Source organism: Oreochromis aureus, linkage group 6, assembly GCF_013358895.1.
Source record: "Oreochromis aureus strain Israel breed Guangdong linkage group 6, ZZ_aureus, whole genome shotgun sequence".
Classification (NCBI taxonomy): domain Eukaryota; kingdom Metazoa; phylum Chordata; class Actinopteri; order Cichliformes; family Cichlidae; genus Oreochromis; species Oreochromis aureus.
Genome location: NC_052947.1, coordinates 21,866,626 through 21,886,642, shown reverse-complemented (window position 1 = coordinate 21,886,642; position 20,017 = coordinate 21,866,626). Strand labels below are relative to the sequence as shown.

General features: G+C 41.1%; 1 protein-coding gene across 12 annotated transcripts in view; it reads left to right on the top strand.

The window, feature by feature from the left end:
* Positions 1-20,017, top strand: part of rbm47 (RNA binding motif protein 47) — a 37,555-nt gene that overhangs the window by 12,879 nt on the left and 4,659 nt on the right. For 5 of the 12 annotated variants that reach the window (XM_031750974.2, XM_031750971.2, XM_031750972.2 and 2 more), the window contains 5 exons: positions 13,863-14,726; positions 14,810-15,140; positions 16,561-16,584; positions 17,023-17,232; positions 19,673-19,872. In XM_031750974.2, the coding sequence (XP_031606834.1) occupies positions 13,893-14,726; positions 14,810-15,140; positions 16,561-16,584; positions 17,023-17,232; positions 19,673-19,872 (1,599 nt within the window). In that variant the 5' untranslated portion in view covers positions 13,863-13,892. Of the gene's footprint in view, positions 1-3,904; positions 4,098-9,218; positions 9,349-13,862; positions 14,727-14,809; positions 15,141-16,560; positions 16,585-17,022; positions 17,233-19,672; positions 19,873-20,017 lie in introns of those variants that run through there. The other 7 variants (XM_039613551.1, XM_039613552.1, XM_031750975.2 and 4 more) reach the window with 7 other exon arrangements.

The window sequence follows — 20,017 nt, the reverse complement described above, 5'->3', positions numbered from 1 at the left end:
GGTTCAGTTTCATTTTTAGTTTTAGATTTAGTGTAGGGATTGTCATGTGATTACTGAGAGACAAAAAATAAGATCTTATCTACTGTATGTGAAGCAATACTGGACAATAAAAAGGGGTGTGTAAGTTATTATTTTTATTGGTACTTTTTACTACTACTAAACATTCTATATTCAAGAGTCATTAGGTCAGAGCTGAGTGGTACACGCTGACAGATGAACATGGATAACATCACAGTGAAACCCCAGAGTCTCTCTTTATTTTTTCTGTTTTTTTTTTGTTTTTTTTTAAGCGGGTCGAGTTGCTGACTCTGACAGTGGGGTGATCTGCTGCCTGGTGGAAATCCTTTCATGAGAAACGGACACCTTGCGGTGCTGAGACACATGTCAGGACATTTCTGTAATGTTTATGCATTAACTGTAGTAAAGACACTGAAGTTTACATTCAACACAAACGCGATCTCGTTGCAAACCTGCTGATGATGTTTGACTTTACGCGTGAATTTCAAACGCTCTAAACTGTAGCGCTGATGTGGACTGCATTAAAAAATTTTGATCATGTTTCTCAAATTGAATGCAGCAGATACTTTTAAATGATTTTGCAGAAGCTTTTATGATCGTGTCTTGATCTATTAAACAGAATAATTGTTCTTAAAGGTTAGCAAAGGCAAATGGAAATGTGCACAGGCTGTATCATATCAGCATATGTTTGAGCATCTGGAGTGTTTGCACTGGTCTGAAGTCAATACCAGTATCTAAACCTTAAAATTTAAAGATGTGGTGGTATGACTTAGTTCCATGTGCATGTTATTGAAAGCTGGAGGTGCGGACAGAAGCAGCAAGAGCAGCGCGGGTGTCAATGATGATGGATGTAGCACTGATTCAGTCAGATTCAGTCAGGGTTGCAAAGCGGCGTGTATACGTGCAGTGACTGTATGAGATTTTCAGTTTGGATGTTTGCACAGGTATCACCTGAGCCATCACCTCATGAGGGCTGGCATTGTCCTGCCTGAACGAACAGCATGCTCAATTAACACTGACTTTATTTAAAAAAACGTTACAGAACGCACAGACCGGTTAACCTTGAGCTGAGAAAAGTCAGATGTACATTAAAACACTGCCAATAAAACTGTTTCAATTCTTGTTTTCTAATATACCACAATTACACAGTAAACTTCCAGCTCAGTGATATCAGCTGATGTTGGTCTTTTACACCTGTTAATGTATGTCAGAGAGTTTTTCTGGTATCTGCTGCTCTCACTTTGATTAGAAACAAGACGTCAGGCTTTTCTACAGACTTGAACATCACACTGTCCGTTGTAAAAGTCGTTTGTGTACAGCATCCAATGGTTCATGTCAGACCTGCAGGGCCGGTCCCGTATCTCTTTCTCTGTTTGTGTCTCCTCTTCATTTGGCTGTGACTCTTTGCTTGTATTGCATTTCACTCACGCTGTTTTGCACCTATATTTGAGAGACCCTGTTCTTGCTGCTGGTTTAAACTGTATTAGCTTCCCACTTCAACTTTTGGAGGAAGTGATTCTTTCTTAGGGACAATTGGCGCCATTAAGCTTAAAAAATATTATTTGAATATAAATGGTTTAAAAAAGCCCTGATTTTTCAAATTAATATATATCTATTAACAACTATAGTTCCTCTTGTGGAGAAAATTATAAAACCCTAATGAATGATCTCTAAAGCTGCTTTTGTTTTTTTGTCCTTTTTTAAATTTTTTTTTACAAATTATTTGTATATTTGAGTTATTAGAGATAATATTATCATAGTATAAATATCACCTGGGTCATGAATCGTTGACGTGACATCATGAAGGCACTTTAGAGATACGTACTTGAAGTTTGAGACACAGTGTTCGAGCCAATAAAGTCATCTCGGTGTTTGAGTCACGCGCTCTCCTACTTTAAAATAAATTTATGACTCTGTATGGCCATCACCAACCTTTTTACACCCCACTGGAGAGAGAATAGATTTCCCCATTTGAAACTTTGAACTGGGTATCTGCATATAATGAGAGTGTGTACTGCCAAAAGAACCAGTGATTGCCTGTCCTTCATTAACAGAGCCACTGGTTAATGTGTCACTTGTACAATGGCAATAACACACACAAACGCACACACACACATGCACAAACCTCCCCCTGTAGTAAGAGTATACCATCTGATAAGATTATAGGGCACTGTTCTCTTTACGGGTTAAAGTTATGTAAATTGTCAGTTCTTCTTATTCTCTCTCACCTTCCCCGTGTTTTTGGTAAATATGACTGGAATGTGACTGCTTTGCTTTGATTTCCATTTACTTTGTCTTTAATATGTTACCACCAAAGTGACTTTCAGTTCATATTTAATTCAACATGAACAAAAGAGTCAGGTGAAACTTAATCATGATACTCGCTGGGAGTGGCCAGAAAAATGTCATTGTGCACACACTGTAGCAAAACCAGAAATATCTAACAGACTTTTTGAGATACTGACTTGATTGAACCTGAGCTATAAATCAAGGAAATATCACTTTGAGAAAGAGTTTTTGTCTTTCAATACAACTGAAAATGCCTCCGGCCTTAAAGTAATCTCTCCTGATTTACAGTATCGCACTAGGTTAATAATCTGTACAGATCTTTGATTGAAATATGCCTGAAGATATATAAAAAGGGAACACTGTTAAACCCCTTAGCTAAATGTCTGCATGCCAGTCACAGCTTGATTGACTGAAGTAGCTGTCAGGTGCACAGAAACTGTATCTTTGTCCAACTTATGTAGAGACATAACTCTACTAGCTGGTGAAAAATATGGCAAACTTGTTTTTACTGGCGCAAAAACCACACAAAAAACATGTTTTGGGTGACTTTTTCACAAACCGCCGTGAAACTGGACTGTGTGACTGCTGCTAACTGCTCCCAATAGTAAGGACTGAATAAAATAAACAAAGTTAGCTTGTTTGAGTCATCCAAGCTAACATGCTGAGCTTAGCTTAAGTGAGTTAGCTTAACTTCTGGTAGCTTAACTTGGCATAACTTGAAAGTTAGCTTTTTGAGATATTTAATTACACAACATTTCGTTAGCAATGATAATTAAAAATAAAATTAACCTGTCAATCACTAAAGTACATGTTAGAGTGTGAAAGAAATTTAGCTCACAAAGTCACATAAGTGCCTCTAGTCTCAGGTTTTTATTTTTAATGAGAGGTGTTCCCTCCTTACTTCTTAGTTATTTCTAGCTCTGCCGGTCACGCTTCCTTTAAAGATGTCTTACGACTGTCTTGTGGATGTTAAATTTATTAAAAACTGTTGTTTAAACATCACCTGATTTTTGTATATTTGACATATTTATTTTCATACCTGTGGTTTTGGAACGAGCTGATGTGATCAGTGAGATCTTTCGGGGTTTTTTGTTGCCTAACAAGAAGAAAGAAGAGCTTTTATTGTGTGAGTGCTGGAGTGTGTTTATCTATTTCACGAAGGTTTGTAGTTAGAATAAACATTTGCTGATTGCTTTGTTTTGGGACTGTGAAAGTTTGTTGTCCTCTTAGACAAAAAGGCCGGCATTTGGAAAATTTTCCTGCAAATTCCAGTAATTATTTCCTCGATCATCATTCTACTCCGTGTCAGGTTTTTTTGGTTTTATTCATTTAATGTAATCAGGAGTGTATTGTTCTGAGTCCCATGCAAGCTCATGACTTTTCTCTGATGTCAGTCACCACTGTTTGTCACACCCTTTGCCCTTTCATCCCTTGCATTCCCTTTTCTCTGACTCCTTATCTGCTTAGCAAGAGAGAGAGAGAGAGAGAGAGAGAGATTGAAGGAGGGAGAAAAAGGTGGGTGAGGGAGGGGGTTACCTGCCCTAAGTGGCCCCACCTCTCTCCTCTGGCCATTGAGAATGAGTAAACACTAAACCACCTTTGCTTACCTCGGCACTCAAACACACAGACTCAGGCACTCAAGGAGACTGGCTAAACTCCTGCAGCCTGTCAACACCGAAGGAGTGTGAATGGACACAGGGAGAGAGTTTTAGATAGGTGTGAAAAGATACCCCGTCAAAACAGACTGCATCTCCTCGGCCTGATCAACAACATCTGAGTCTGGAAAACAGGTAACATCTTAAAAATGACCCCGAAGGTTGTTTCTGTCTGTTTTGCGGTCTCTGTGCTAAAAATCTAATTTGCTTGAGTCTCCTTAAAGCCTGTTTATTACAGACGGTATCTTCATGAAAGATGACCTCAATACTTTCTAGAAGCCTTTGCCTCAAAGACGTTCCCAACAGGACAGCTTCTGATGGAGACTTTTCTGGTTAAACAGCTGTTTGCGTTTCAATTTCAGTAGAAATCCATCAAGTTTTTCTTGAACATTTTACCAGAGGTGCCTGTTTCACCACTTTATCACAGTCAAACTGATTGGTTTAAGTGCCTGTGCTGTCTTTATTCCAATCAGAGGTTGGAGGGGAGATCAAGGTATCCCTACAGTGGAACCAGTGGAACCAGTGGAGTGGCATGGCACTCCACTGTGTGTGTGTGTGTGTGTGTGTGTGTGTGTGTGTGTGTGTTCAGGGTGGGGGATAAAAATGCTTCAGTGGCTACACAGAGAAGCTGGTATTATTACCCATAGACTTCCGGGTTCTTCATCATATAATGCGTGGACTTTTACCCCAGTGAGGTGAGGTGTTTGCTTTGTGTGTGTGTGTGTGTGTGTGTGTGTGTGTGTGTGTGTGTGTGCATAAGAGAGAGAGAGACATGCTGCTTCATTCATTCATTATACTCGGTGCTAAAAGTACTACCAGAAATGACAATAACAGAAGTTTGATTGATGAATGGGTTCAGATTGTGATGGAAAAGCTAAAAAACAAGCTGTTTGTATTGACATCGCTGTTGTTTCCGTCTTCTGTAAGCGTGCTGTTGTGGGAGTTTGACTCGTTCGGTGTGTTAGGGTGGGCCCAAGTGTACGTGAAGATTAGCTCATTTTTAAGTGTGTGAAGTAGGCGTGAATGGGAAAAACACTGGAAAAAAAACAAAATCCCCAAATAAAGTCATGTTGCTTGGTGTCAAGCATGACCAAATACCTGTGTTAAACCTCACACGCACACTCACGCACACTCTGAAGGAGCCCGTGTCACGAGTGTGACACCGCCAGCATCAGTTGTAATTGCTTGAAACAATGCCTGCTATGGCCTTGAGCGGGCTAGCTGATTAGCTGGAGGAATGTATTTGTCTGAGGAGGCAAAGCTCCTTTCTGCGAGTGCTAAAGCAGCTCTTCTGATTAGTAATGACTTTGTAGCTGTATGAAGGGGCACGCAGCATCTGTATAATGTGGTGCTTTATAACCAGACTTAGCTCTTCTTCGTGGATCTTTGTTCTGTTGGGTTAGATTCTCATGCTGGACTCAAATCGGGCTGTTTTGAGTGACATTTGAGACAAATGTGAAGGTCCTGGAGGTGGAGGGGGGCTCTCGGAGTAAATGAGCTGGAATCTTTCCTCCGTAGTGGAGTTACGCCGAGCTGGAGGTGGTCACTTACGCACTCCGTCTGACCTGAAATTCTTCAGGCCAGTTTCACTTTGAAGGACTTTCTAGCACTGAGGGAGGCCTGAACATTTGCCCCCCCCCTTTTTCGTTAACCTCCCTCACTTCTCTCCATCTGGTCTTTTCCTCCTCAGATCCCCACTCAGACTCTCTTCCTTTTTCTTCTAATCTTCCCCTTTTTCCTGCGTCTCCTTGCCTCCTCTCTTTCATTCCTTCCTCCCCCTCCCTGCTGCTTGTCTTTGAGCTTGGGTGAACCAGAGGAATGAGGGTGACAGGTACATGGATGGGAGGAAGGAAAAGCGAGGAGAAGGAGGCATAAGGGAGCGGACGCAGGGACAGAAGCAAAGGAGTTTAGCTAATGTAATATAAACATTTTAAGATAATGCAGATTTCTTTGTCTCAGCCTCAGGACTGATTTTTTTGGGGGGGTTTTTTGTTTCTCTGTCATCCTGTTGGCGTCAGCATGTTGACAGCTGAGCTGCGTCAACATGAGAACATCATGTGTCTCAAGAGGTCAGCTGCAGTGCTCACTTCTCTTTTGTCAAGTTCATTGTTTCCCTGTGATGTTGCTCAGATAGTGCACTGTACACCCGGAAGAAGCAACACGATGCCTCCTTCGTATTTGGTGCCGTTCGAATCAAAAGATACCATCCTGCTCGGCCTTTTCAAAGTTAAAAACAATATGTGTGCTGAAATCTGTGAGAGAGTTGAGTTGTGAGAGCCACCTGAAACTTGGAAGCAGTTTGAGGTGATGAAAATCACACCAGGAAGCTTTTTTCTTTAAAAAAAACCCTGTATTTCTACAGCAGTTTCTGCGGCTGACTGGAAGAATGCTCTTCCAGGAAAACAGTGTGGCCTGAACAGTGTGGTGCACTCCTACAGGTCGTATCACTCCGCAGAAATGAACAGCGGGACCTCTGGTCTTGTGACACGCTACTCATTTACTTATATAGACGGCGCATGTAATAATCAGTCAGCCTTTCTAGCTGAGATACTGATTACCAGGGCTGTTTTATGGCTGATTTTTATTCCAGCTTATTCATTATTTTGCCTATGTAGCAGATTCCTGTGTGTGTGTGTGTCTTTTAACCCTGGCCTTAATAGGGAGCCAGCTTATCATAAATATCCTACAAAGTCTAAGACAGCTCTATCAGTTCTTTCTCTCCACTGATTACTCATGATTGATTTAGTTCTAAGTAATCGCTTTACTTAAACACAACGTCAGTTTCAGCCATGCAGTGTTACGTTTAAAAAGCAGTTTAGTCTGACATCAAACACCAATCAGTGAATGCATGTATTTAACTGATCATACGTCCTCTCAGCAGATGAACATGAAAGTCCAACAACGATCGTTCTTCGCACATAAGAATTTATTTGCACTTAATTTTCTCTTAATCAAAGTCGCAATATCCAAATTTCAAAAGATTTGCTTTCTCAAATCAGCTGCAGCAAAACAAATGTGATGGATGATTCTGTCATTTGGCTTTTGTGGGAATTGACGATTATAAAATATGCAGGATTGCAGCTTTATTTCGTAATTCCTTGTAAATCATTGTTTTCTGTGCTCCAAAACATGTCTTCTCACATGAACGACTGCGTGGTGTGAACGGTGCCTGAATAATGATTTAGTGAGCGTGTCCAATGATTGAGGAGACGGTCAGCGTTTTTCGACCGTCTCTCAGTTCTTCCCGTGGAGTTAAACGATAAACTGTTGACTTGACCTCCTAAACGATTAACTGTGCAGTCACCAGAACACCTAAAATCTCTGAGGCGTGCCTGAGCTCTGATTGGCTCCCACTAATGAGTCACAGTTAATGATTTAATTTAGACCGACCCCCCTCGGCTTAGAAGTAACCCCGGTTTTACTTTACACTCAGCCCCCCGCTCCTTCTTCTTCTTTTCTTTCATGTACACACGCACCTTTACATTCATACTTTGACCTGCGTATCTTTACAGACACTGTTTTGGTGTCATTTGTACTGAGCGAGCTCTTTCTGATGTGATTGTAAAGTAAATTCATAGATAGTATCTCACTATCATTTAATCTTTAGTCTTTGTCCATCCATTATTCTTTGGCCTTTATACTTCACACCCTTTCTTCTTGCCTGTTTACTCAGTTGTTAAAGAGTGAGGTCAGTTTCACTAGCAACTAAAACTTAGTGTGCTTTTCACCAGACTGTAACTCTCGTGTCTCCCCAAACACTCTCTTTTCTTGCTCCTTTCAGAAGACACAGGGAAGGTTTTTTTCATTTGTTTTGAACAAAATCTGTGTGACTTTTTTTTCTCCCTCCTCTCTCTCATATCTTGATCTGCTCTTTTGACTGCCCAGGTAGGTGTGTGCTGTTTGCTTAGGTTAAGCTGTGCTAGGAACACGTTCACCGTTGTTATGTACAAAAAAACACACCTGAATGCCTGAATGCACACGCACACACTTATATACAGTCGCAGTTTTGTGCTGATATGACATAAATCACTCCAGGGGTAGCTTCCAGTCAGAATTTCCAAATGTTCCTTCACTGCAGCACAAACATGAGGAAGTATTCAAACCCCAGTTTGAACACTTCCTGAACATTTTTCCCTATTCTGCAAATCTAAGCAGAAAACCCTCAAAACCCATTCAAACTCAATTTCCCATCATACTCCTCTCTGCATTACCTGCATTCTCTTGTCAGGGAACAAAGACTTGTTGACTTGTTTTTTTTCTACATCTGCTTTGGATCAGTGAAAACATATAGCTGTATTCCTAAATGCAGTAAAAGTACTATAAAGGTAAAAGTAGTGTAAAAGTACTCTGTTGGGTTTGCTCGGATATATGTAAGAATGTTTTTCTTTCTGTTGAACTAAAACCACTATCTTTAACAAAAAGAAGTGCTAGAAAATAGGTTGCATATTCCCGGACAGCTGGGTGAGCGGCTTCTGGAAAACTCGATCGTGCAGAGGGAGCTCCACCTAAAAGCTCCTTGTGATTGCTTTGGTGATCACTAGCAGATTTTTCAAACAAGCCGGCGCCTTCCAAGTAAACACCAGCCAAGCACTCAGTGAGTGGTAGTGAAACCATCTCTGCACTTTTCACAGTTTTGCCACAGTCAGCGACTGTTTGCAGACAAGTTGGCATTTTTCACGCCATCTGCTAGTAACCAGATCAATCACAAAGAGGCTTTGGAGCAGGACTGTGCACCTCTTTGTGACCACTTTCACCTGACGATTGCCAGCAACCACTTGCCAACCGGTTTGGCAATATATTTTTCCCTAGTTACCAATGGTTGCCAGGGGGTTTTAAACCGGTCTCTAGGTCTGGGTGACTGAGGCCCTGGTTGTAATGTCACTTAGCGGCATGCTCCTCTTGGCTGGTGAACACTGACACTTTATTTGTTTGTCTATAAGTAAGCAGGTAAATAAAAATTACTGGTTTAATCATGTCATTTGTACATGGAAAGTCTGAAAAGGAGACTACAGCGTTTAGATTAAGATCATGGAATAAACATTTTTCTACAGTGTCAGTGTATAGGTGTGTGAAATATAAATACTGCTGTACGTATGAGTACATTTTGTTAACATGCTTGTGTGTGTATGAAATAGCAGTAAAAGTAAAGCTGAGATTCAGCCACATGTACACACACACAAACTCAAGTACCTGTTTTAGCTCCACCCTCATCAGCTCTCATGTTTGCAGCTTTGGGTCAGTGTGTGTGTGTGTGTGTGTGTGTGTGTGTTAGTGTAGAGGAGGCTGGACTCTGTGCTCAGTGCCCTGCTGTACCTGTCTCTCATGGAGGTGGACTAACACTCCCAGAGCAGGCGGCCAAGCAGCGGAGCGCTGTGAAGCAACAGGGGTAGATATCCTCCTCTCTGACCGCTCTCTGCTTCTACTTCCTCTTCTCTTTTCCACCACCATCCCTCTGCTACAATCTTTCTCAAGATTTCTACTCTGTTTTACTCTCACTTCCCCGTATCTCTAGCTTCCTCTGATTGGATAGGCGCTCGCTGTCCTTGAATGACAACTTTTTGTGACTTGAGACTGTGTGTAGATAATTGTTGTTGCAGTTATCTCTACGGACCTGTCTGTCTTTGAAGGATGGTTTAAATAGTATTTGAGTTATTTAGGACCACATCTGTTGTTGTCTGGCTGGTGTTTGTGTTGCATGGACTCAGGCTTATTTAAACGTTGGTGCTTTCATGATCCTGTTCTGCTGCCTTGCGACGCTGTTGTTAGGGGGCTGCTGGGAGGACTCTGTGAATCAATTTCCTCCACATGTCTACATGAGTGCGTAAGGCTAAAGATGGCAGCCTTCTTAGGCCTATTTCATCAGTGCTCTGGATCGCTGTCACTCGGGATCCAACAGCTAACTGTGGGATACATTGTTCATGTTGCACAAACTTAGATTTTCTTTGCTTCATAATCTGCAGTGAACTGGGAAGCAACAAAGACTTTCTTGTCTTACAGACCTCTGTACATGTATATTCCTCTGATAACAGAAATCCTAAAGTCATAAATAATACAATATCCTTCCTTTTCATAGCTGACTACACATTTATAATGTCATAGGCTCACTTGCTCTTTTGAGAAAAAAGATGGAATTTGCAAGTCAATCTGTGTTTATTGATGACCTGAAGAAGTCTGTAAAAGCCTCTCTGTCCGCTCATAAAACAACTCAGTCCCCAGAAACACACTGTTAATATGCAGAGAATCAGGTGCTTCTATCAATCATAAACGTAACGTAGCAGGTAATCTCACGGCAATAGCTCGGCTCTGTTAACTGATCAAATTCTCGCTCTTGAACTTCCTTCGCTTGTTCGCTTGCCAGTCATTCTATCTTGTGCCGCTCTGAGTTCGTAACCTTTGACCAGGAGAACTCTGATCTCTTAATGTCAAGGTAGATTATTTTTAACCAAGTAACTAGCTGTTCCTGTTATGCCCCAACAAAGGGCTCAAATCTGAAGACGTGAGCCACACCTAAGTGGTCATAACTTTCCAAACTCCTTGTCTTTACTGGATGAGACACCATCTGTAAATCTTTATGCTCTCTGTGAATAAAGGCTGTGATTTGTGTTCACCTTGGTTAATTATCTACCTGTTTCAGCCTCAGGTTTCCTCCTCCTCCCCACTCTGCCTTTCTCTGTCACTTATACACACGCAGGATTGAATCCTGAAGATGTTCTGCAAGCTGCTTTTGTCACTTAATACGCTGTTGTACATGTGCTATACAAAGGATCTCAAATTCACGCAAATTATTCTCATATTTTTACAACAGAGAATCTGAGTTTCACTTCACTCCTGACACAGTCAGCACTGAGGAAGTTAGGAATGTCTAGGAAGTGGTGAAAAGCAGGAAGAATGATTTAAATTTGTTGTTTTTTTTAATACTAACTGCTTCAGTGTACAAAGCGTCAAGCTCACTGTGTTACAAAGCGTCATTTTATCATCTAGCAGAACTCCCAATGTGAATATTGTCCTCCTTTTGTCATCAGCCTGGTAAGATAAGGCTGATAAGAGATCGAGTCATGTTAGCACTTCACACGATAGAAGGAACAGAGGGAGGGCACGCTGAGCTGCTGAAGCAGACAAAGAAAAACCGCACTGAAGCAAAAAAAAAAAGAAGAGATTAAAATGTTGTGAGCTGTAGAGATGATTAATGTGCTGCATAGTTTGTTTGTTTGCCAAAACAAACTACCCTTATAAATGTTTTCAGTGGCAGCCCTGAAAACGGATGTGAAATTAAAAAAAATACTGATAAAGTGCAACAAACCATGTAAGTTATTTAGGGTTTTTTGTCATAAAGGAACATTCCAGCAATAATCATATTTACCGAGGGTGATTTTACGTCTGTCGTCTCTTATAATTTACTTTGCACTGATTAAAAAAGACTACATGCAAAGGAAGCTGTAAGGTAGTGGTTACTGTGTCCAAGCAGATAAAATACACTTTCTATTTTCACCACCTTATAAAATATGTACTAATATGTACAACTATTTTATAACACTTTTATTTTTCATTTTATTTTGTAGGCCCCCCAAAAGGCATCTTTCTGATTAATTTTTATACCCCCCTTTTTTTTTCTTAAAAAATAATTTGTCTACAACTAGCAGAAGATTTATTGTTTTTAAAGTGAAGGGTTAGGGTTAAGTTGTCTTTGATAGGGGTGCCAGTTTAGCTCAGTTGGATGAGCAGGTGACCATATGCCACAATACTGAAAGCGGCTGGCTGGGGTTCGGGTCTGACCCGTGGCCCTTTGCTGCATGTCTTCCCCTCTCTTTTTCCCTCTGCTTTCCTGTTGATCTTTACTGTATTGACCCAATAAAGCCAATTAAAAGGCCAAAAATATATATATACATATAAAAAGTTGTCTTCTATAGACTAACATTAGCCTATAGAGGGGTCTTACTTGAGGTCACGCATACATTGCTGGACAGTTGTCCACCATATATGATGTGTTACAACTTGGTCACAAGGGAAAAATGTGTATTCACCACCCAGTGAGTGCCTGCTAGCTGTCAGTAAGTCAAATTGGTCAAAAAGATGATGCTGCACCATAAAACCTGGTTGGTCTTTAGCAGATTGCAGCCACCTGTAGTTTTTGCATAGATGAACCCAACCAGTGTCCAAAGAGCTGCTAGCTGAGTGGTAGGGAAACTTGAAAAAGTGTGTCTCAAACTGGAACCAGAGACATAGTATGAATTAGTTTGAAGGTGGCAGTCTCTGTTTAGCAGCCCAGCTTAAGAAGCACCTCCCAACAACATGAGCTCCTAGTAACCTTCCACTGAATTTGCACGACATACGAATCTGGCATTAACCTCAGACAATCCACACGCCACAGAAAAATTTGAACCTGTGGATACAACTCGGAAGGCTTCGGCATGATTTGTTTAGTAAGACCCGTGAGCTGATAGGCAGGCCAGTTAAATGCTCAAAGATTTTGCTTCCTGAGCTAGAATACACACATTGTCCTTAGTTTTACCCAAGAAAAGGTCCATGACCCGTTCTTGGAAAACTATTTCGGAAAAGCAGATATAAATGACTGTCATCTTGACCTTTGTCAGGATTCAGCAACCAGTGGTGAACTACTGGCAAAAGATAAAGGAGGAAATGTTTTTTTTGTTTTTGTTCACACTTGGTGATTTCCTTTTCCTTTTCCTAACCGTTTGGGAGTTTGTGCTTTGTTTGAAAAAGACATTTAAAGCATACTTCCTTTTTTCGTACTATCCATGTTTGAACTAGTCATTCTAAGCCCTTCATTCAGCCTTGGACAAAATGACATGTGAACAGGTTTGTTTGTAGGAGAGTGGGATGTTGGGTCAGGTCAGATCAGTGTGCAGGTTACCATGGTTGCTTGGCTTTTTAGTGTTTTGCCTTTGTTGACTGCCTCACCTATCTCCATCCTAGTCCAGGCAATCTTGTGATGCACAAAGAAACCCAAGCAAAGACTTCCAGCCTAAGTAGCGAGTTTTTATTTTATTTTTTTATTTTTGGCCTATTTGTTTTTACATGATACTGAGTCACATCAAATTAGTGTTATAGTCTGTTCTGATTGGTTGCTTACCATTTTATGCAGCATGATTTGGGGGATTTAAAAACCTGTGGATTTTTCCGTTCTGAATGCCGGCTGTGTTGGAAAATAACAGAGTAAGAGGTTTATGTTTGGGAAGCCGATTTCTGATTGTTCTCTGTTCCTTTTTTAGGGCTGCACTACTTAATGAGGACACACTGAAACACACACGCATACACACTAATAGCTGCACCCACACTCTGTATGGCATTCATATTGATAAGGAGATGGAAAATCCAACACCGCCACGTGGTGAGCGTGCACACAGGAGGCTTGTGTATAGCAAAGATGAATGTGTGCAGCTTTTTGTCACATAACAGGGTTTGTGTTACACAAAATTCCTTCTATAGCTTAAGTCCTCTCTGACTTTTTACACACATGCACACCACAAACACACATGCACTGAGCATGTGACCGAGTCATACTTGGTGAACCTTGAGCTGGAGGTTTCAGGGTTTACAGCCCTTCAATCTCTCTGATAGGGGTCAGAGGTCAGCAAGAGATCTGAGTTACTCAACAAAACAAGGTTGTAAAACCACTGATAGGGGAAGGCGCCCTGAGGATTTATGGATGCTGTATTTCCACTGTGGTGTTCAGGCCTCGTAATGTGTGCTAGTTTGTTTTAGTCAGGTAGTCTCGCATGCATGCAAATTATGCTCCAAGTCAGCAATCAGTCACTGTTGTTTAAATGATGTCCTCTGATCATCAACCTATTTTCTTCCCGCTGTATTTTTTTTCTCTGTCTTTACAGCAGCCATTTAATTCAATATAATTTGACAGATCTCTCTCTTATCCTGCTTCAGGCCCTGATCTGATTGGATGGTTTTGTCAGAATGACAGCTGAAGATCCTGCTTCTCCTTCGACCATGAGTAACAACGCTGCCCCCTCCAAATCCTCCAAATCCTCTGGTGCCCATCACTCTCACCATGGACAGCTCAACATCCCTGAGGGTGTTGCTGGTGCACCTAATGAGGCCGCATTGGTGGCCCTGATGGAGCGTACTGGCTACAGTATGGTCCAGGAAAATGGTCAGCGAAAGTACGGCCCCCCTCCTGGTTGGAATGCTCCATCTCCTCCTCGAGGCTGTGAGATCTTTGTCGGAAAGATTCCGCGGGATGTTTATGAAGATGAGTTGGTCCCAGTGTTTGAGTCCGTAGGACGCATCTATGAGATGCGCTTGATGATGGACTTTGATGGGAAAAATCGAGGGTACGCTTTTGTGATGTACACAGAGAAACATGAGGCCAAGAGAGCCGTGCGGGAGCTGAATAATTACGAAGTGCGGCCTGGGCGGCTGCTGGGTGTCTGCTCCTCCGTGGACAACTGCCGTCTTTTCATTGGTGGCATTCCCAAGACCAAGAAGCGTGAGGAGATCCTGGAAGAGGTCTCTAAGGTGACAGAAGGCGTATTAGATGTGATAGTTTATGCCAGCGCTGCAGACAAGATGAAGAACCGTGGCTTTGCCTTTGTAGAGTATGAGTCACATCGTGCAGCAGCCATGGCTCGCAGGAAGCTGATGCCTGGACGCATTCAGCTTTGGGGCCACCAGATTGCAGTGGACTGGGCAGAGCCAGAGATTGATGTAGATGAAGACGTGATGGAAACAGTGAAGATCTTGTATGTCAGGAATCTAATGATGGAAACCAGCGAGGAGGCGATCAGACAGGTGAGGACCGACCGGGTATTTGGGTTCGGGCACGCAAAAACATTCCTGACATGATTTTAATTTCTCCCATCCTTTGTCTTTAGATTTTCAGCCAGTTTAACCCTGGATGTGTAGAGCGTGTAAAGAAAATCCGTGACTACGCCTTTGTTCACTTTACCTCCCGGGACGATGCTGTGTTGGCTATGGACAACCTCAATGGCACAGAGGTAGAAGGGTCCTGCATCGAGGTGACGCTCGCCAAACCCGTCGATAAAGAGCAGTACTCACGCCAGAAGGCCTCAAAGGGGGGAGCTTCCGCCACTTCAGAGCCTACTCAGCAGAACTACGTTTATCAGTGTGATCCCTACACATTGGCATACTATGGCTATCCCTACAACACCCTCATTGGACCCAACAGAGAGTACTTCGTCAAAGGTTAGAATGATTTTTTTTTTCAATCAGTAATAATCTGTTGCAAAAACCAGTGTTTCATCAAAAACCAAATCTTGGAGCCAAAGCTCCAAAACAATTTTGGATCTCATGATATGAAAACAATTCTTACTGTAAGAAATTTTCAGATGTTCAAAAGAACAATATGATCATTTAAAGATTCATTTGATGGGAAACTTTTAAGAAATCTTTAACTTGATGAGGGTTTGTGGCTTAAAATCACTTTTATGTTACAACCACAATTCCAAAAAAGTTGGGACACTGTGTAAAATGTGAATAAAAAAAGAACGCAATGATTTACAAATCTGATAAACCCACATTTTATTCACAATAGAAGACATCAGTAGAAGCATATCAAATGTTTAAACTAAGACATTTTTCTTTAAAGAGAAAAATTAGCTCATTTTGAATTTGATGACAGCAACACATCTCAGAAGTTGGATGGGGTCAGGTCAGTAATTTCACTGGGTATAAGAAGAGCGTCTTAATAAAGAAGGGTTGCTTTGAAGTAAAGATTGGCAGCGGTTCACCAATCTACCAACAAATGCATCTAAAAATTTTGGAGCAATTTAAGAATAATGTTCCTGAAAGTAAAACTGGGGAGACTTTAAATATCTCATCATTTACACTACACGATAAGATCAAACGATTTTCAGAATCTGGAGAAATCTCTGTGCTCAGAGGACAAGCCAAGAAATCAGAACTGGATGCCAGTGATCTTCGGGCCCTCCGGCGGCGCTACAGGCGTTAAAAACAAGCGTTATTCTGTCATGGAAATCACTGCATGTGCTCAGGAACACTTCCAGAAATCATAGTCTGTGAACACAGTTCAATGCACCATCTACAAATTCAGGTTAAAGCTCTGTCATGCAAAGAAGAATCCTTATGTGAACATAATTGTTGGATTAAGGCTCATTTAAAAATGGATTGAGACAGAACAGAAAACTGTTCTGTGATTAGGGGAATTGAAATTCTCAGGTCTTTTTCAGTTCCCAGAAGTTTACGGAGTGTTGTTCAAAGAGTAATGGATACTACAGTGGCAAACATGGCCCTGTCACAACTTTTTGAGAAGTGATGCTGCCGTTAAATTCAACGTGATCGGATTCTTTCTCTTTAAATACATTTCCTCAGTTTGAAGTTTTCGTACGTTTTCTTTGTCAATGCTTTGAATAAAACATGGGTTTGTGAGATTTGCATATCTTTGCCTTCTGTTTTAATTTACATTTCACACAGCGTCCCAACTTTCTTTTGGAACTGGTGTTGTAAAAGGGAAAGACGAAACCAGCTGATGGATCAATGAATGCTAATCCCATCACCTTTAATGATTGATTTTAAATATGGTCTTGGGTGATAGCAGGAAAATCTGACTTTGAGCAATCATTGTGTTTTGGTTTTCTCTCCAAAGGATCCCCAATGATACAGAACAATGGTAATCTCTCACATCCTTATTCCTACTTGTTACTCTGATGAACAATGAGTCTTCTTGCCATGTGACAAACTATACATTTTCTAACACCATCTTTTTCCTGCTGTGCTGTCACCTCCCATTTCATGCTGGGTTATTAGAGAGCTCACCACCAAGTGGCCAAACTCTTGGAATACAAGTCGACAACATTACGGAGTTACATAATAGACCTAATATAAGAGACAGAGGCCACACTAAACCCAAACACCTCCAAACAAAGCCAGAGCAAAAATTCAGTAGCAATTTTTCTCTATGTGCAGAATATTAGCTAAAATATGAGTTAAATTAGTCGTGTGCAAGTTCTGATGTCTTGAAAAACTTTCAAAACCCATCTTGCCAAAATTGCCCCTGCTGCCCTAAACCAAAACCCCTGTCATCATATCCCCTTAATTGTATTTTAAGCAGGTACTGTGAGAGGTCGTGGTCGTGCTACTACAGGTAATCGTACCCCTGGGCCACGGGGGTCGTACCTCGGAGGTTACTCTGCCGGTCGTGGCATCTACAGCCGCTACCACGAGGGCAAGACCAAGCAGCCTGAAAAGTCCTATGAGCTGATGCCCAGTCTGGAGCTCGCTGCTTCCGTCAACCCAGTTGGCATCAAACATGGCACAAGTCAGTGAGATAGACAAACCCCTACCTATTCTTGCCCATCTCAAAAAGGCTTTTACTAAATCTTCCAGCCCGCAGTTTTTTCTCCTGTGTGATTCGAGGAGCATTTTTTGTGAATCAGCTTTCTAGTCATTTCTGGATGGTCATGCGCAAAAGGACGGCCTTTCTTTGATTTACAGTAAAGAATAACGACATTGTAGTCAGTCCTTTCCAGCATGACCAGAAGGTAACGGCTATACTTCATTCCTCATTCTTTCCTTTTCCTTACACAACAGAAATTTGTCTTTCTGGTTATTCAGGTTCAAACTGTGCTGATCAGTGCTTGTTTAAATGAGTGGTGAACTGAAACCTAAAAAACAAAAGCCATGACTGTAAGGGTTGTTTCAGACACACCACAGGGTGATTTTAAAACACCGTTACGAGCGTCTTCAGGTAACACTTCATGCTAACAGTTGGAGCCCATTTAAGCTGATATTTACGAGAAATGGTTCCATGAACATGAGAAACATGAGAAAACATGCAACCTGCTAACAAGCAATAAAATAAGAATCATTAATGTTTCCAAAATATTAAGAGGCCTAAAAATACAATTTATGCAGTTTTTGTAATAGAAACAATTTTTAAAAATAATTAAAAAAAACCCTAAAAATTAAAGACAAACTAGGCAGTGAAAGAAACCGGACAAGGTTTCACGAGCTCGTGAATTACGCCACCGCCACTCCGTCAAATAGAGATCAACTTTATTAAACACACACTGAGGAAATTCACTTGTTACAGCAGCACAAGAGTGAACAAGAAAAAGTGAAGTGGAGAAATATTAGAAAGTAAACAAAAAGTCAAAAGTACCAAAAAAGCAGAATTAATGAAACACTATAAAAGAGTATTTTGTGTCATTTACAAATGGCACTATATACAGTAAAAATACACTAGAAGGCACATCACATCTGCCTACCTATCGATAATCTATGAACATTATCTGAAGGGTTATTTTAAACTTTTGGGTGCTTTCTTTTTCGCAGGGTGTCACCACAGCGGGTTGCTCCGCAGGTTTAGATTCTGTAAATTTTTAAACCAGATGCCGTCTTGATGCAACTGTCTAGAGATTTGCATCACCTCCCGGAATCGAAGCAGGGATCAGTCACTTGTTAGGTCAAAATATAAACCCCTACACTGTAGAACCACTGTTAAACATTGTTAAGTATTTCTTTAGCAGTAATTATTAGCTGTTAACTAAACATCAATTAACAATAGCTACAGTTCTTTATAATCATCAACAATAAGAGCAATAAAGTGTTACCAAGTCTCTGGAGTGCAGCAGCCATATTATACATAGATTTTTATACGGTTGTAGTGTTTTTCCTCAGAGGCAGTTTGTATGCAACTTTGACTTTTTTTTGTCTTTCTATTTTAATAAGTTCTTGAACATAATGAAGGTAGCTTTTTTTTTTTAGTCACACTGACTCCTGTCTGTAGCTTTGTGAGCGTTATTTCAGTTTAAGCCAGAACTGGAGCTGAAACACAAATGTAAAAGCACAAACTAAAGACTGTTGTGTCCACTCTATTCTGATCACTTGAAGGATGATTCCAGTGTTATGAAGAGGTGTAGCACATCTACATCTACAGCAACTGCTCTCCCAGCTAAGAGAGAAACGTTGTAAGTGTCTTGTTTTCAAAGGATCATTTTCCTGGTGGAAAAATTCAATTTCTTTCATTCTGCCTTATTTCCTGAAAGCAGGCAGGGGGAAATGAAACTGAGTTTATTTTAATGTTGGTGGATCATCTAAATCCTGTACGTTTTTTTTTTTCAAGAATGAAAGGTAGAAACTGAAGTGATTTTTTAAAAGATGTTGATATGGAAAATTTAAAACACTGGAATTATTCTTCAGCTTTCAAATTCTTCGACTAAAGTTACTAAGCCTAATTGTTTTATCAACATATTGATTAAAACCTTACTAACCATTTACTGCATGTGTGTATCAGTGTCGTGTGTTTGGTGATCAGAGGTCCGTTCAGTAGAGTCGCCGTTACTGATGTTTCCTTGTTTAAGGATTTGACCTCAATCTGCAGCTCAGTGTCGGTGCTGGTCTGTGTGGAATCACAGGATTGAAAAGACTTTTGTGGATCTGAAACAATGACTGATGTTGTGTTTGCGCTGTGTGTGTTGGAGTGCTAGGGTTAATCCACAGCTGAGCAGCATCATAAGCCGAATCACACCACAACGCCAATTTGTGTAACTTACTTATTTCCACTTCTTGCTGAAATTGAACCCTTCACCCTGTTTTTGCTGTTCTCTCTTCGCTTCTGTAGTGTTTCATCTCTATAAATGATTGGATGCATGTGTGCACTTGTCTGTTATTTCCTGAGTAGTGTTAATATTTTGATGATGCTCTGTTGTCTCCAGTCTGTTATCCAAGCTCTCATTTTTGTGTCTCTGTATGTGCAGTGGCATTACAGACTCTGGGTGGGCAGTACCCAGTGTTCAGCGCCACTCCTGCAGCCAAGCTGATGGAGGAGGGGAAGGTACACACAGTGGAGCATCTTATCAACCCTCTGGCCATGCAGCACCCTGAACACTCCCCTGCTGCTACTGCTGCTGCTGCTGCCACCGTCCTACCTGCGGTCTCTACCCCTCCACCCTTCCAGGTGGGTATTATTCACGGGGTCAAAGTGAGTCGGAATGACATTCAGATAATGAGCAATTTAGTGGGATAGGCAGGTTAATGCACATTAAGGTAATATTAATTCAATTTTTTTGATTTGTGTGGCTGCCGTTGCTCCCGGTGACACT